The sequence below is a fragment of the Talpa occidentalis genome, unplaced genomic scaffold, assembly GCF_014898055.3.
Source record: "Talpa occidentalis isolate TD23 unplaced genomic scaffold, MPIMG_talOcc4v2.1 talOcc4.10, whole genome shotgun sequence".
Lineage (NCBI taxonomy): Eukaryota > Metazoa > Chordata > Mammalia > Eulipotyphla > Talpidae > Talpa > Talpa occidentalis.
This window is the reverse complement of record NW_023600993.1, coordinates 11,726,077-11,744,584: the sequence shown is the minus strand read 5'-3', so window position 1 is coordinate 11,744,584 and position 18,508 is coordinate 11,726,077. Positions and strand designations below refer to the sequence as shown.

At 43.4% G+C, this 18,508-nt stretch overlaps 1 protein-coding gene across 3 annotated transcripts in view; it reads left to right on the top strand.

The window, feature by feature from the left end:
* Positions 1-14,164: 14,164 nt before the first annotated feature.
* Positions 14,165-18,508, top strand: part of ATP2C1 (ATPase secretory pathway Ca2+ transporting 1) — a 105,488-nt gene continuing 101,144 nt past the window's right edge. For all 3 annotated transcript variants that reach the window (XR_008549547.1, XM_054689080.1, XM_037524400.2), the window contains exon 1: positions 14,165-14,578. Coding sequence is in view for 2 of the 3 variants with exons in the window: in XM_054689080.1 (XP_054545055.1) it covers positions 14,471-14,578 (108 nt within the window). In the remaining variant the exon portion in view is untranslated. The remainder of the gene's footprint in view (positions 14,579-18,508) is intronic.

Below are 18,508 nucleotides of genomic sequence, written 5' to 3'. Positions count from 1 at the left end.
GTCTGGGAGACTCAGGAGTCCATAAAGAGGATGGGCCCTGAATTTCTGGGCAATAAGGAAAATTGCTTTGAGGCAACAAGGTAATAGGAGAACTCCCTGTATGCTATGAAAGAAAAACAAGATATGAGAAGCAAATGAGAGGGCTGTAAATCACTGGGTAACCAAAGCAAAAGCTAATCTGCAGGCCCCCCTGGAGAGCTATCAGAAGAAGAAAAGTCAGGTCAACTCTGTGACTGACAAAGCACAAAGCCATCAAGTCTCGAAACTGCAGGGACTCGTTTAGATATTTGTAATGGCATTTGGTAGCTGGAGTGGCTGCCATGTTCTTCTGAGAATTGGAAGGAGGGGGCTCTTGTTGGATGTTCTTGTACGAGGAAGAAGATAACTTGAACATCTTTTTTTCTCCCCACTGCATCCTGAAAATTGAATTGTGATGATAAAGATCAGGCAGTTGTGCTGAAGCACCGAACTCTTCATGAAATAATAACCCAAGTGCTGAACTCTAATCTTGTTTCCCTCTTTGTTGGAAAAGGGACGGATTTACTTCTCATGACATCACCTGACTCTTCAGGTAGGAAGAAAGAGCCTGAGCTGCTGTATGCTCTGTGGCCAACATCCTCCCTGATGAAGGGGGCCGCCAGGCAATCACTCTCACATGGAAGAACAAAGGCGACCATGTGTGTATCCAGAGGAGAGAAAATACTTGGGACTGAAGAAGGGTTAAGAAGTGTGGGGGCCTCCCTGGTGGTGTAAAGGGCTTAGTCACATCACTATGATGCTTGCCACTGCCACTGCAGCACAAGTTCGATCCCCGGCCAGGGAGCTACCCACATGGTGCAGCAGACCTCTCCTGTCTCTCTCACTGCTCCCTCAGCAGTGTATTTAAGTAGATTCACCTATCTGGAGTACCCCAGATAAAGATTTATTTATTTATGCATACAAGAACTGGGGTACAGGCCAAATACCTATCTGGAGTTTAGTAGGGATGCCTGCTAGCCACTCTGTCTCTTGTCAGTTCTCTCATGTCCCTTACCTCTGTCCTACACCACAGTTCTACCAAAAAAAAAAAAAAAAAAAAAAAGGTACAGTTTTTGCTCCTTGCCTGGAGGATAGAGCCTTCTAGAGGCTGTAGTTCTTTACCACACAGGCCTACCAATCCAGCAACTGACTTCATCTGATCAGCAAGGAGAGTCTCTAGAGCAAGTCTGCTAGTGATACAGAGGCAAATATAATGTAATCAGGAGAATGACATTTCATTGCCTTTACCATATTCTACTGGTTAAAAGCAAATCACAGGTCTCATTTTCACTCACACAACATTATGATTACCAGAAGATTTAAATCATGGTGCGTCGGTCACCTTAGAGTTCATCTGCACAGCAAATACTCAATTACTCAATAGAAAGAACTTCTAAAAGAATGCCAGTAGCTATCTGGTATTTAGCAGGGATACCTGCTAGCCAGGGACCCCAAAGAGCAACCACTGTTCTTTAGTCCTCTCATATACCTTTGTGGTCTGTCCTTCCACAGCTAAGCTAGGAGAGAGTCTACCCACTCGGGCTTCAATACCTGCAAATGCACTAGCAGCTGCCGCTAAGCCATTTGCTCGAAGGCCTCTCAGTGACACCAGGTCCCCTCAGAAAAGGGTTACAGATTCTTCTTTCCCTACACTTGGAAGTACACGTGTAATAGAATCATACAAAAACTAAACCCTGTTTTTTCTGCTCAGGGAACCAAACAATCAAAGAACTAAGTAGAATAAATTCAGCCATTGGCTTGTGAATAACAGAGACTTACCATGTGTAAAGGTAGGAATGATACAGGACAGGTTTTCTGTGATCCAGCAGACCAGGTAAAGGAGGAGTCCTGGAGCCCTCAGTGGGTTTTGCTGGCTTTTATTGGGGTTCACCAGGCATATGGCAGGCAGGGATGCTGGGGGGCCGGGAGGCTGGGAGGCCTCCCAGCCCCCAGCAAGTCTTCACTCTATCTGGGCTCTCCAGCCTTCTCTCTCTCGGCTTCTGTTCTGCTTCTCTTCTCTCGGCTTCTCTGCTCCTCTCTCGGCTTCTGCTGGCGTCCCTATGATGCCGCCCTTAAAAGCCCAGTCTCAGCCCAGGTGAATCCCATCTACGCATGCCCACACCCTACTCCAGGTGCCCGCCATCAGGCATGCATGCAGGACCACAGGGTTCCATCATCTATCCTAATGGCGGGGGGGCAGAAAAGCCTGACACTTTTTACCTTACCCTACACCATGGAATCAAGTTCATTTTAGTTTTACCATCTCCCCCCTCAGTAATGCCCATTTCCATAGAAAATTTCCACAGAAAAGTTTCATGGATCTGGCTCCAACCTTGTTTTATCCTTGAAAACATCCTCAAGCGCCAAGTAAACCAACAATCTGAAGTAGCGAAAGACTAGCCTCAACAGCTCTGAGATTGCTAATGAAAAAGACTTGGCTGGCTGAAACGGCCGGAGATTTTCTGGATGTCATCATTATGTGGCTGTGCTTCAGCGCTCAGAAATAATGGCACTTTAATCTGAGGTCCACCCATCACCATCTGAAGAGGGGGAAAAAAAATCTGAGGAGATAAAATACTGAGGAAAGGTGAGGGTACTGCCTCATTACCCATAAAATATGGTTTTGTTTCAATGCTGAGATATAATTCTGTTTCCTTCTAGTACCATGAGTTATTTAGTCTTTGCACTTGAACTTTTACTTCATGGATTAATTTGAGAAAATCTCATTTTCCTTTGAAATTCCAGTTTTTGTGAAACTGTGTCCTCTGTAAATGATGGGCTGCCTTACTCCTGCAGAAATGCACTGTCTATATAACAGAGATGCAGGGTGTCCTGGTGCTCTGTGGAGAGCAATGCATGCAGGGAACAGCATGCAGCCCAGGATAGATTAGTCCAAGTCTGAATAGGAGACATCCTGAGGCTTATAATGGGTCAGGGATGGGATAATTAGCTATCATTACACACATACATTTCGTGCTTACTTGATCCCTTTGTAAGAGTCGGTGCAATCGGCAACCTTCTTTGTCAAAAGCAGAGAACAAGCAAACAAAAAAGCCTCTGGAACACTATGTTACCTTTTCCACAATACTGCACTTAATAGTGCTCTTTTTAAAATCAACTTTAACCCCCTAAATATTTGTCAGGTCATCTCTGGCCTCTTCCAGCACTTAAATATGGGCTTTGCTACGCATCAGGTAGGCAAAGCAGGCTAGGGACTAAGCCTAGTCCCTAGGCTTCACCTGGGTCAGTCTCAGCAGGCCCATCTATACAACGGGGCTCATGATAGCACCCACTTAATTGTGTGGATTGACAGTGCAGACTCCTAGATGGTGCTGGGCCCATGATACACCTCTTGGATTTCCTTCTTTCTACCCATTATTACCCTCAGAGATGGCCTCTCCCAACAACTTCAACAAGCACTGCATTCGGACAATGCCCAAGTTGAAATAAACAAGCCTGGCATCACATCTGTGCTCTACTCTATTGTGGGTATTTTTCTCTGAAAGTTCAGCTGCCCCTCAACAATGGCATGTCTAAAATCAATCTGATCACCAGATTCTCCTTGAAAAAAAGACATTGGAAAACACTTGGTAGCACCTCCAAGTATATACGTTTAATATTTCTGGTCATGTCATTCTCGTTTTTCTTAATTTTTCCTCTTTAATCAAAGTTTGACCATCAAAACAAAGAGGATCCCTGGAACTATACATTTTACAAATTAAGCAAATCCAGTCCTCAGAAGGCCTCAGTTTGAAAGGAAGCCTGTGGGGCGGCTGGTTAAAGGTGATGTGAATATTTCAGGGTGTTTTCAAGACAAGCTGTACCTTCCTCTATCAAAATGTTACCAATCTTCTGGTTTTGGAAAAGTTCCTCGGAAAAGGACCTGGGAGAAAGCAACACTAAATCGCCCCCTCAGATTGTGGAATGTATCTTAATAGCCACTAAATGAAGGCATCCGTGTGTTTCCACAGATGGCTGTTGAAAAATGAATCATGCCTATCAATTTGAGAAAATACAAAGAAAAAATCAAGGAGAATAGAATGTCCTGATTTAGCCAGGCCTTGTTCCATCTCATGAATGGCTCAGATCAAATAATCTGGAGTTTGCTTTTCCCTAGTTCTTTTCTCCCTCACCTCAACTTCAATTAACAAATAGCGTCTATTGGGCCTCCCCAGTGGCGCAGCGGTTGAGCGCTGGGTTGCGAAGCTGCCCGCAGCCTCCGCGGCGCCGGTTCGATCCCCGGCTGCTCCCCGGCCACCGGAGGAGGGTCCCACATGGCGCGCAGACCTCTCCTGCCGCCCGCTGCTCCCCTCAGCAGTGTACTTCGGTCCTTCTGCCTGCTCTGCTCCCCGCTCTGGCTCTGGTGAATTCTCTCACCCTCCCGCGCTTCTGACTGTACCCAGTGCATGTATAAAAAAAAATAAAAAATAAATAAATAAAAGCATGCCTCTTTAAAAAAAAAAAAAAACAAATAGCGTCTATTACCCACTGTGCACTGATCACCATATGGTCTGGTGATGGTAAGTAAACACCTACGCGGCCTACTTGGTTGTATTCTCTGTCTTGGGTTGCTGTGACAAAGTACCACAAACTGTGGCTCAGACAACAGACATTCATTCTCTTACAATCCTGGAAGCTAGAAGTTTGATTTGAGGTGCCAGAAGGAGGAGGGCTGTGAGAGAAATGTCTTTTCCCTGGCTTCCCGATGGCCTCTCCGGCCATCTCTGCGGCATTGCCTCTCTATATGTGTCTTTGTGTCCAAATCTCTCCTCTTATAAGAACACTCACTATATTGGATTAAGGCGGATGCCAGTGATCACAGTTTACCTGGATCACCTCTGGAACGTCCCTATCTCCAAATAAATGTTCCAAATGCTTTGAGTTCTAGAGGCTAAGGCTCCAATATGTCTTTTTGACAATTCAACTTGTAACATGGTCTATGCAGCTCAAGAAAGAGCTGGGACAGAGGCCCTTTCTCTTAATAGCTAGGAGACTGTTGGAACTGGATCTATATACGCGAGTATATTAGTGGATTGAAGACATAGCAATAGGGCCTCTCTGGTGGCACAAGGGGTTAAGCACAACCCTGTGAAGCTATCCGCAGCCTCTGCAGTACTAGTTTGATCCCAGGCTGGCCAGGATATGGTTTTGTTTCAATGCCGAGATATAATTCTGTTATATCTGACCCACATGGTGTGGCAGACCTCTCCTGTCACGCCCACTGCTCCCCACAGCAGTGTATTTCAGTAGATCCACCTGTTCTGTTCCCCACTGTCTCTGGTGAATCCTCTCAAACCCCTGCACCTCTGGCCTGTACCCCAGTTCTTGTATGCATAAATAAATATTTTTTTAAAGACATACCAATAGGAGGTATAAAAAGGAAAACACAGGAAGAAAAAAGAATACTAAAAAAGTGAGTCAGTGGACTCTGTTGCACAACTTCAAGTAGCGCAATACTCATAATATTATAGGAATGCCTAAAAGGGAAGGGGAGAGGAAATGGTTGAAGAAATAATGTCTAAAACATTTTCCAACTTTTATGGAAACTAAAACACCCACAGATTCAAGCTCAAAGAACAAGGAACATGAAAAACATCAAGTAAAATACACCAAGATCCACAATCAAGTTGATAATAACTAGTGAAGAAGGACATGTCATATGTGACATGGGGTGGATGGAAAGTTTTTCAGAGTCACTGGACCGATTTGGGACTGGGTTCTGGAAATTATACATTTTTATTATCTTTTAAACATTTTAAAGACATCCACAATTTGGAAAGATTAGATTTGAAAAAGTCAAGAAGCAAAGAGACAAGTCAAGAGGGCTTTTCAGTAATCCAGTGAGTTCAGTGGGCCTGAAGTAGGTTGTGAAGTGGAAATTTAAGAAGTAAAATTGAAGGTAAAAAAAAGTCATTCCTGCTGGGAACTGGTAAATGGTGTCAAAATTCCTTGAGCAAAGGGGAAGACAATGATTTAATTTTAAATATTCTGAATGTCTAACGGAGAGGTGATAGGCTCTCCATTGCATCTACTAAAGATGTCTGGCATACAGATGCATGTTAGGGCATCATGAACACCTTACTCAGAATATCCCCAAGTCCTCCAGCCTCTCATGACATCCTTCCCTTAAATAGCCAACTAAAATGACCTGAATTTCAATTTTAGCCCCATGCAAGCAAAGACACGACATCTGGGCCCGTGGAATATTCTTGCGCAAAGTCGGGAAAGAGGCGAGGCCCAGCCCTCTGAGGAGGCAGCCCTGACCAGGTGGTACTCTGGTCTCTGGACTCAGAGGAGGGGCCTGCAAGTGAGGACTCAGACCTCTGTAGAGAGGGGCTGGCTGTGCTGGTACCTCTGAGACGGGCAGTGAGGCTGATCTTGAGAGTGTTGGAAAACTGCAGGCTGGATTCCGCCTCTGCTATGGAAATGACTGTAGCCTGCCAGGCTGCTGCTGGGGCGCTCGTGACTCAAGACCAGGAAGTAAAATTGAAAGAGAAAGAAGCAACTCCCTTCTTACTCCTGCAGACTTGAGGGGTCCTCCATTGGGAAAGCCAAATTGGGAACAGCTAGCAAAGGGGGAAGTGGCTTGAGAATTTGAACATCACTAAACAAAGAGTGGAGAGACAGGACAATGATGGACAGATCCCCCTCTGGGGGTGGAGCACAGTGCTCACCCTTCACTCACAGTTCGCTTTGCTTGGTTTCAGTTATGGGAGATAACTGCCATCTGAAAACATTGAACAGGTATTTTGAGAAAGAGAGAGAAAAGCCACATTTTCATAACCTTTATTATTATCTGTTGTTATCATCGCTTTATTTTATTATGCTGTTCCCTAATTTAGAAATTAACCTTTATCATAGGCATGTGTGTGTAGGAAAAGCATAATATATACATGGCTTGGGACTATCTGAGGTTTCAGGCAAACACTCGGGGTTTGGGAGCATATTCCTCCAGGAAAAGGGAGATGACTGTACCTTATTGTCCTCTTCTTGGGGTTCTGAACAGGAATTGTGGTTCCAAGCTTGATGATCTCAAGTTGCTGGCTGTGCTTTCAGAGGACAGTGGAACATGACCTTCCTCTTGGAGGGAGGCGAACTCAGCACACTGGAGGATGCAGAGGGAGAACTTAGGCTAGGATGATCCTGAAAAACTGAGGTCCTGTAAAATTCTTATAAAATAGATTCTCTAGCTCTCACATATTTAAAATTATCATAACAAAATTCTTGGTTCAGATGTCCTAGTCACTTTGACGCACATTAAAATTCAAATGGTAGTCTCCACCAATAGTAAGAAGCCCAGAACAGACTGCAGGAAACTTCACAGCCCTGGTTATGTTAAATTGCCAAACGAAGGCACCTGTTACAAAGCTGCCTCTTTGGAAAACAAAGGATGGTGCTCCTAATAAGGACAAAGCAATGGCAGGTGAAGGTTGCCAGTCCTGCTGTTAAGGTCAAGTGCATTTGTGTCTGATAAGATATGCCTGGGAGCAAGCCATCAAAAATATAAAGAGGGAGTTCTGGAGTGGGAGAAAGCCTTGATATGCTCTTGGAAAACGACATATGTATGAATTTACAGCACATGAAGGAAGGGGACTCAACCCAGGCTGTCATTTTGAGCTACTTTTACAATTCTGTAGGAGAGTAACAATAACAGCAGTTCTGCTGTCCTATCCGCCTCTTCACCCTTATCTTCTTTTCAAGCTTAACAAGCCTAGAGTTTAAAACATTGCTTTCATCATGGAGAATCTCAGAATCATAGCATGTCAGCTCCAGACAGAACCTTGGAGCAAGAGAAATCATAAAGAACCGAAAGGAATTTTGTAGCAATAAAATTTTTATGACTATAAACAAAAGCCTCTGGGGAGATAAAGTTATATGTAAGTGCCTGAAAACTAATATCAAGGAAGAAAAGAGGTTGTTTGGGATAGTTCAGGGAAATAACAACAAAAAAATTAAATAAAGCCACTGAATTAGGATGAGAATTACACCCTACTGCATAAAATAGAAAGTAGCAGAGACAATGTTTGACACACAGTAAGTCATCAACTAATGGTAATTAATAATAACTTAATATTTGAGCCTTACAAGTTGGGCAACTAGTTTAAAATCACCTCTTTATAAGGATAGATTGTTACAATAGAGGTTGAAATAAAATACAATGGGGGGCCTCCCTGGTGGAGCAAGGGGTTAAGTCTCAGCACTATGAAGCTATCTGCAGCTACTGCAGCACAAGTTTGATCCCCAGCCAGGGAGGTGACCCACATGGCCCAGCAGACCTCTCCTATCTCGCTCACGGCTCCCCTCAGCAGTGTATTTCAGTAGATCTGCTTGTTCTGCTCCCCACTCTGTCTCTGGTGAATCCTCTCACCCCCTGCACCTCCGGCTTATACCCCAGTTCGTGTATGCATAAGTAAAATAAATCTTTAAACATAAATAAATAAATAATAAAAATTTCATGGGACTGCCCTCATTAAGGGTGTACATGCACATGCGCGCGCGCGCGCACACACACACACACACCCCACTTAAAAGGACAGGTGGAGTTGAACACAATGTTTCTCTTTATAGCATCACCCTGAGTGCCCCGCTTGCTATGAACCAGCTACACCAGAAAGGACTCAGCTTGTGAGAATAAATGTCAGAGGGAGCCTATTCTAGACAGAACAGTATGGAAACACTTTCTAAGGAGTTATTATTTAAGCTTAGACCTAAATGAAAAAGGAGGCAGCCACATACAGGGAGAATTGGTCTACACCTCTGTTCTCTTTCAAACAACAATGGATGTACTGAGAAATTAATTTTTTTTTAAAAGGTGCAAACCCAAAGAACTGAATGAATAGGAAAAAAAGGTAAATTTCAGTTTTGGGGGGAAATTTCAGTCCCCTGCTTAAAGGAGTCAGGTAGGGGCTGGTCCAAATGCTTCTAGAAATTTCCAATCAACTCTCTTGTTTCTACCTTGACTTCAGAGTTACTCCACCTTCTGCTTCCTGAGCCTCTGGGGAATTCAGCAGTCCAAATTTGGCTTCTTCTCAGCTTTCCTCACTGTTGCCTTAGTTCATTTGTTCTGCCAAATCAGGTACTGCTTGTTTTTCTGTGCCCTGGCTTCCAAATTTTGCTTTTATCTCTGCTGGGGGTTAGCAATAAAAATGATGACCAAGATATCCTCCCAGAGCATACATTCCAGGGACTGAGAACCCCACCCACACCCCCCAAAAATGAGTACATAAATGAGTAGGAAGAAAATCAAGCCTTGAGGCTAAGGCAACAACCCCCACCCACCAAATCTACCAGGAAGGATAAGCTTGCTGGGGGCTTTTTGTGTTTCTCTTAAGGAAATAGTCTGTAGTGTAATTCAGAGAGGAAACTCTTTTAAGATTTTTTTTAAAGATTTATTTATTTATGTAACAAGAACTGGGGTACAGGCCAGATGGGGGGGGGTGAGAGGATTCACCAGAGACAGTGGGGAACAGGTGGATTGACTGAAGTACACTGCTGTGAAGTACACTGCTGAGGGGAGCAGTGGGCGAGACAGGAGAGGTCTGCTGCGCCATGTGGGTATCTCTCTGGCCACCCGGGGATCGAACTCGTGCTGCAGAGGCTGCAGACAGCTCCATAGTTTCAGGGAGGCCTGAAACTCCTAAGATTTGATGGAAAAAGACAGCGTGTGATGCAAACCATGACCGTGTTGAAGACGGGCATGGTCTGTGGAGGGCCATAATTCTGGAGCTTCTTAGTATGAGGGGACTCTTGTTCTAAGTCTGAGATTCCTCCTTTCCTGTACAGATAGAAACAAGAAGCTGGTAAGAGAGTAGGGAGGGAGGGAGCACTGGGTAGAGCTGGCTGAGGTTTCTGGCCCTGCACTAAGACTACTGATAGTGAAGCTTAAACTTGATAAGAGGAGCTGAACCAGAGAGTTTGAGAGCAAGCTGATATCAAGTCCAGATATCCCTGGGGAGACAGAGCTAGGTGGGAGGCCCTTTTGAATCCTGATGACTGTAAGGAGCTCTCTCAAGAGAAGAGAGGCTGCAAGAAAGACTGGCCCTGCAGATGGGGTTTTTAGTCCTCAGACTCCACTAGAGAAATCCCTCCACTGCCATGTCTTTACCTGACAACGCCCAAAGTGAGGTCCCCAGACCTGAAGTTGTTACAAATACAAAAGCTTGTTATTTACCTCAGACCTCATGAATCACAAATTTTACTAAGACTGGGACCAGTCACCTCTGCTGTCACAACAAGCCTCTAGGTGATGCTGATGCCAGTTCAAATTTGGCCTAAACAAAGCAGAAAAATATTGTTCCTAAGTGAAGGTCAGGTGTCCCCCAGGTGCAGAGTTATTGTTAAATTTGAAGAACCAGCATTTGAATCGGAAAGCAAAAGATTTGCCGAGCTCACAGAGCCATTCCAAACAGCAGTGTTTCTTAAATGTGGATGGAATGGGAACAAGGCGGGGGTGGGGTGAGCAAGAATTCCAGGAAGGTAAAAAGACACCAGATGCAGATGTGAGAAAATGACTCCCTGCTTGGTGGGGGGCACCAAGAAAATATCACCTGGAATAGTGTAAGAGCTTTCACCATGTGGAAAGGTGAAATGTTGGTGCTATGTTAACGTGTCCTAATGAGCAGGTTACCTGTCCTGTCTCTCTCCTGTCTCGATTTCATTTAAAACTGCCCTCTCCTAGCATGAAGACTGGGTCAATAGCCACAGACTTACTGGGATGAGAGATTTCTCTGTGGCATTCATAATGAAAAATGGTCTCTGCTTTCTGGGCTAGCTGCTTCTCCATCATTCTAATGACTTGCCCTTCGCTTTATTCTGGGTTGGATTAATTCCCAGAAAATGGAGTCATTTTCCTGATGAAAACTCTCAGCACTGATTGGAAGAAGAACGAGAAGGGGGCTTGCAGGGGGCTGCCCTTTTTGTCGAGGTGCAATTTGGAAACCCATCAACTCAAAGGTATCCTGGAGACACATTTTTCTTTTTTCCTTGCCTGATTTTCATCCTGAATTTGATATCTGGGCCCCATTTTTTTTATCTGCTTGCCTTTCCCCTTTAGTAAGTATCCGTTGACATACCGTAACAAAATACCTACTGTGTGCACGTTAGATGGCTTCACAAACCCACATTTTCATCCTATCTCCTGCAACCTTTGAAAATTATTAAACTGTGAAATATGCCTCTCTTCACCCACTTGTCACTCTTTTTCTGGCTTTGGTTTTGCCTCTTTATATTGCTCTTCAAAGAAAAAAAACCCTGAGATTTCCCATATTTTTAGCTATTTGTATAAAAGCAGATAATTCTTAGAAGCCAAAGAGAACACAGGAATATCCTTTCGTGGTGGGGTTCAACCTTGATCTGTGACTCTTGTGGGTTTTCTGTAGTTACTTTTCTATTGAATAACGGACAAGGGTGGTCATGAATTATACAAATAACAGTGATCCCTTCCACTCTTGATGGGGCTACTCAGCAGGGGCAGAATCAACCTCTTATGGCTCAGGGCAGATGCATTGTATGCTCAGGTTCTTGCAAATGTACATTGTTGCCACCAGGACGCTGGTCAACTGCCTTCCACCAAGGCAACTGAGTCAGGGACAGTCAAAACGGTACCCCTTGAGCCTGAGACAGCAGAGCGGAGTATGGACTGAGAACACAAAGGGACTACTGACTCTCACCAAAAAAACAGAGTGTAAAACCGCCCATTGTATTGGCATTAAATCTTGAGTGAAATGGGTCCTCACAACCTATGTCAAAGGGAACTGGAGATCACAGTCTCTTTAATGGATATTTTCAGATTTCAAAATTGAGGAAGCAGAAAACCTGTATCTACTAATACAACCTCTTTTCAAAATTGCAGCGATCATGTCATAAAGGAACCTCTAAGAGGTAAGTAATGAGCATTAATCTTATAGATAGAGAATCTAGGCTAGGAAGATGCGTGATTTGTCATCAAGATGCACCTGGCCTCTAATCTATTCATCTTAGTCTGCAAATTCTTTTCTGTCTCTACTGGTATTTCTCTTTAAGGAAGCAACTCCATATTTTTCCTTCTTTGGGTCCTCAGGAATTCATTTCTGGATGTAGGCTATAAGGCTGTCCTGGCTGGGAATGGAGACTCTGGTGTCTGTCTCTCTGGTTGGAACCTCTCCTCTGCTTTGCAGCTGTGTGACCTTGGCAAGTGGTTTGCCCTTTCTGAGCCTCAGTAGCCACGCAAGAGTTATGGGATCACATGAGCTAAAGTATATAAAAGAACTCAGTACAGTGCTGGGCCCCAAGGCCCAATAAATTAGATATGATTTATATTTTTATATAAATGTACATTATATATAAATCTAAATCATATTATATAATATAAACATAAATACAAATATAAATCATATTAGAAATGATTTATATAATTCAAGGGAGATTAGCTAGATTTGTTTCACCGGTTTTTCTTTTTCTGCTCAATCTCATCAGGAGAGTTTTGAGTTTGGGTTTTTTCTTTTTTCCCCCTCCCCATCTCTTTTCATTTCTCTCTGCAACCCAGGAAAAGGTGGTGATGAAACAACCATTTGAAATGAAGTTGCTTTGTGTTGATCCTTTGGGAAAAGGCTTTGATCGCCAGCAATGCTCTGGGTGTTTGGCAGGCTGCCAGCTTCTGCCCACAGGAAGAGCCACCTCTGAACGCTTGGATATTTAAAAAAAAAGCAGCAGCAGCAAAAGGGAAGCTTGTGGATTCCTCGAGGGTGTGTATAAATGACACCTTTGCTGACCCCCGATATCCCCAGTGCATCCCTCTTTCCAGGGCCTCAAGTGGCCGGCTCTCCAGGTTTCCAGCCTTCTTGTTTCTCTGGGCTGAGTTGGCAGGGAGCACGTAGCGCCGTGCCCTAGCATGCCGGGGCTTGCCAGCACGGTGCTCCTCTCTGGCCTCATTAGAGTCAGCAGTCTCCCTCCTGCAGCGGAGAACTGAGGACGAGAGGGCCTCTGCTCCAGCAAAGCAGCAGTGGGCCTGAAGAGGGGACAGGAGGACAGGGCCTCCTCCAAGGAGCCAGGCCCAGGAACATTATGTAAATGATTTCTTGGAATTGCCTACCTGGCTGGGGAAGGCTGGAAGATCACCTTGCAAGTGGGCCCCTAGCCAGCACCACAGATGGCCGTGCTGCTCACAGTACAGCCTACATCCGGCCTGTCAAGTTGTTCCCTGAAGACTGTGGCCCAGTCTGGAGAGCAAAGAGGCTTTCTGGGCAAGGGCTCGGCTGCCACTTGGGTTCCTCAGCTCCACCTGTCCGCTTCGCCCCAACCTGCAGCTCCCACTCTCCAGGGGAAAAGACCAGCCCTCTCTTTCCCTTGAAAGCAAATCCCTGGACCTCAGGATTTCTGGCTGATGTCTGGCCTAGACTCTACATGATAGCCCTTCACAGAAGTGGCTAAAGCTTACATCAAATGAACCAACTACTGCCGAGTTAAAAGGGCTAATAAAATACAAAGCATACTTGGGGACTTTGTTCAAAAAACCCTGTAACTTCTACAGTATATTAAGAAAATATTGAACTTTTAAATTTTATGATTTCAGGTCCTCTAAGACCACAGACCTCTTATGTTCTTTCTTTTTTTAAAGATGAATCCTTTTTATAATAGCTAGAAAGTAAATGTGTAACGGTTTTTTCTCCTATACACTTAGAAAAAAGCCGGAGGAAATGTAATGTTTCTGGATTCAGCCTGTGGATTTGAGATAAGGATTCAGGAGAGAAGCCTTTTAACTCAGAACAGAATCTGTTTGCAGCTGTTGTTCAATTAATGTAAAGGATCTGGTTGCTGGGCATATTGCATAATGCATGACAGTGTAAACCAAACGCTTTTAGTGCTGACACTGAACTCCTTGATAACAATGAAGAGGTAATTTGTACATTTTTTTAGAAGCTCCCTGAAACAATGCTTCTCAAGACTGAGTGAATCAACACCTCAGAGCAAGATGCAGCCCAGCGTGGTCTGCGTGTGTTCAAGAGGATAAGAAATCTAGGAGGAAACAGGAAAAGCCACATGTCCTGTCCTCTTTAAGAGCTAGAAAGCTGTCAGAAGAATTAAGATTAAACCTCCTGAGAATCTGTGGGTGTGGAAAGTCATCAGCTAGCTAATATTAACATAGCTTGCAACAGAACACTGTTGCTAGAAATAGGACAGTCACATCACTACTACTAAAGCAATTTGCATTCTGTGGACCAGCCCCAAAATACCTCCTGGCTTCTACTGCCCTTCGGGCATTGCATTTCTGGAGGCTTTTGGACCGTGCTCATACTTGGCGGTCTGGTCTCACCAAAAACTCTACTCAAAACAGGAAGCAGGAAGAAGAAGATCTTTGTTTGCAGAAGAGTAGTCGTGCTACAAGCAAATCTAATCATTCGGGAACTGTGAAGCTTCTAGATTTCACTTGGTTGCTGAAGGGAGGGGCAGACAAGGCCGTTCTGCTTTCCGCACCATGGATAATCTGTTGCCTCAGTCTAGATTCACTTATTTCAAAAAATATCCTCTCCATGCTATTAGGAAATATTTATCGATGCTGAGAAGCCAAAGAGCCGAAGAACAGGTATCATTTTGTTTGTGCTGTCTTAAGGTTAATGGATATTTGCTTTTGGGTGTTGCTCTGCAGTCACTTGGTGAGCTCTTCTCTGCTAGTTGACATGTTTATAGGCACCGGTCGCTCTTGCTTGCAGCTGTTCAGACTTAGCAATCAGGAACAAGCAGGCATGTAAGAATTTATTTGAATTCTGTGATTAAGCTGAAGTTCTATAATAAAACCATGTGCTTTTATTTCTTCTGAATAGCTAACCTGCTCTATCCGCATTCAAATGTGGATTCCTTGACCATTTTTCAGTGCCTCAAATACAAATTTTAAGACTACTGATATCTTGACAAAGTAACAGGTCCTGGAAATACACTGGTTTGATTGTATGTGCTTACGGGTATGTTAACATCACGAGGACTTGCAAAGTAAAAAACCTTTTGTGGACTGTACCTATTGAATAGCCTTAGAATATCCTTAATGAGCTCTGAAGATCATTCAGAGGTAGTTTGTTTTTTTTTTTTGGTGGAGGGGTGAGGGTAGGACATTGTAGTTTTCAATCTTTTTTAGCCAATCAAAAGTTAGGATTTCTAGCAGTAGACTCTAGCATGTGGGAATGTGAGCATTAAAAAAAAAAAACTGCTAAAATGTCAGATCAGTTCTTATTTGAAATCATGCATTCATTTTATTGTTTAGATTTATATGATTCTATCCCTTATAATTATGAACAAGGCATTTCTAAATACTGCCTTTCTGAATTATACCAATTGTTAGAAGAAATCACCATCTCTGATCCATTTAACGTATCTGATCCATTTAAATCTGGTGAGTCCTTCTGAGGTAAGCGTGACAATGGTAAAAAGATTCAAAGTCACACATTGCTTGCACATCATGTTTGTAACCAGAACAGAATAACTGTGTGGGAGATATTAGCTGTGTCCTGTATTTGTATGAGATGACCTACTTACTAAAACACTTGCGGAAAGTAAAAGCAGAGGTCAAGGGACAGAAAATCCTCTAATGACAGGTTTCCCAAAAAGTTGATGCGTAATTTGGAATATAAAAATCATTACTGCTATTGGAGAGGAAACTGCTGTAATGATATGCTTGAATGGTTTGATAAGAGCTGGAAATTCAAACAGACTCTCACTCAGGGAGTTGGGCTGGTAGAGTTGAACTCTTCGGGAAGATGTCAGGATCACAAGGAAATCTCTTCATTTTCAAGTCTCAGCACGTGTTTGCTTTTGAAGCAGACCGTCAAGACCCAGGTGGGGATGCTCTGAGTTGTCTGCCTTACTCTCAGTCCAAGTTCAGGTACTTCTTCAGCCCTCATGGGGGTTGGGGGTGGAGCAGTGAGCAATGAGGAGAGGAAGTCACTGAAAAGAATAGGGTTGAAACTGTGGAATGTACATTTGGTGATCTTTTTTCCTTTTCTCAATATTGCAGATTTTTACAAATGTGTCTATATTGTTTGTAAAGATTATATTTTTTAATGTTTTAAATATTACAAAATGCATTCAGAAGAGCATCAGAATTCAACATGGATCCTCTGACTTGACTTGGTGGGTGGTCTCCTCCCCAGTTTACAATCATTTGGGAAGGCCAGGGAGCAGCTGTGAGCACTGTGTTGGATTTTTAACTTCCTCATAAATTAATGGCAAAAGGAAGACAAATAACATATTTGATTCCTTTCTGAAAGCAATTACAGCTCTGCAGATATAATGTCTCAAGAAGAGAAAATGGGTCAGAGTCAATCCTGGTTAACCTTGGAAAGCTTGTTGGAAAGTTATAAAGGAGGTTAAAAATAATTTTAGAACTTGCATGTGTTGTTTCTGATCTTTTTGTTCCTGTAAAATGGATCCTCCTTAGAAACGTGAAGGAAGTAAGATTTAGAGACAAGATTGGAAATCTTGTCCAAGGCCACCCAGCTAGAAAGTACTGAAGAAAGATTTGAAACTGTCTTCCTGGCTTTAAACTTGATCTCTGAACAAGCAAGTGATAACAACACAGCTAACTAAAAAGCCTTTCTCCTGGAGAGTGTTTCTAGCACTTAGATATTCACATGCCACTGCCATAATTCTTACTGTGTTTATCACTTGTGTGATGAGCTCCTTAATATTTTTCTGTATTTGCATTCAAATCACTTTTTAAACTTAAGTTTTAGAAAATTTCGTATCACTGCTATAAATGGAAAACGATTGTCTCTTGCAATAAATAGAAGACAAACTTAATGATAATGAAGGAAAAGTAAGATTCAATTCTAAGTATATACTGCTATCTTTGAAACCTCTGAGCCTGAACCTGTTTGGGTTGTTGAAAAGGAAGATTAGCTTTAAAGAGATGAACATCCTAGTAGCCAACTCATAAATTCTCCTGAGCAAGAATGGAAAGGAATTAAAAAATAGACAATTTTTTCATTCCAAGTGAGTCCTTGTTATTTAATGTAGGATTGGCATGCCACCTAAAATCATCTCCCACCCCATCTAGCACCACTGGGTCCCACCAGTGTTGTGTTCTATGTACTTGGAGAATATCATCCCAGGCCCCCCATCTGCTTCTCCACTGCTGTGCTTTCAAATATGTGCCTCCCTTAGCCTAGAATTCTCTCCTTATAATTAGTCCACCTGGCGACTGTATACATCCTTCAAGACTCAGGTTAAATGGGATCAGTATAAAACTTCTGACGGGAAGAGTGAAGCACGGCCCTTCCTTTTCCACAACATTCTGTCTGCTCCTAATTGGTCCCCTTACTACTTGGTGCTTAGTAAGCCATTTTCTACATGTCTATACACAATAGGCTGGTGCTATCTTGTTCTTTGAAGCCTGGCACAGGCTGGTGTAGGAGTGACCCTGCCACAGGCAGATTGGCTATGAAACACACCTCCTCTCTTGCCTCTGCCCATCTCGTGATGAGTCCATAGGGTCCCCCCATGTCCCAATCACAGTCATTGCCATAATTGCATTGTCCACAGATACTTCCCTGTTAAAACATTTCCTATGGTTCTTCCCCTTTTGTTGGTGTCATACAGGCATGAAGATTTGACCCAAGGGTTGGTTTGTTTGGTTCTTTTTGCTTTTATTGTTCCTATTGTGATGTGTCAATCAATGGGCGAACCAGCTACTTAATCAAATTGAGAACAGATGTCTCACCCTTTGTATTTCTAGACTCTTATTATAGTAGGCATTTCACAAAGTCAAGTTCCTAACTAGGAAAGCCATTCATTAGATGAAGAAGATGGGAAAATCTGGTGATGAAACTTCATAATTAGTATCTAAACCTTCGATTACTATTATTCAAACTGTGAAGCAGTGGTGGTGATGGTGGTGTAGGCAGTGGTGGGAACTCAGCCTGAGTCTAATGAGGATCTCAGGTGAGTTTGGGCAGGTATGCAGAATGCATGCAGTTAATTTCTTTTGGTTTGATGGGAACAGCCAAGATCTGGCTCAAATGTTGGTATCTGGACTCATGGGAGTAGAATGGGACTTACAGACATTATTCTTCTGAGCACTGGTGTGCCAGAGCCTGCTCTGTGACTTGGGTAATCTGATGAGGCACTGACTGGAGAAGGGAGAATTTGCTCCACTTCTGGGTACAATGAAACCTCGCTTCAGCCCAGTGAAGTCTACAGAAAACGAAAAGTCCTATAAATCTCCAGGGAAATACTGCTCTTCAGGTTCAGCACCATGAGGGTAGACATTATTCACAACTGCCAGTACCAAATAATAAGGTAGTTTGTGAGGTCCTCAGGACAGTTTACTCTGTCCCTTGGTGAGTTCCTCCATTAGCCTGACTTCAGACGTCACTGGTCTGCTGAAAACTCTCTACACATCAACCTTGTCTGTCTAATTGCCTATTTGACATCTCCATCCTCATAGCTTGTAGATGTTGTGGGCTGTGTGTCCGAAGAGAACTCACAAGTCCTACCCCCAAGCTTGCTTCTCCCCAGATCCATT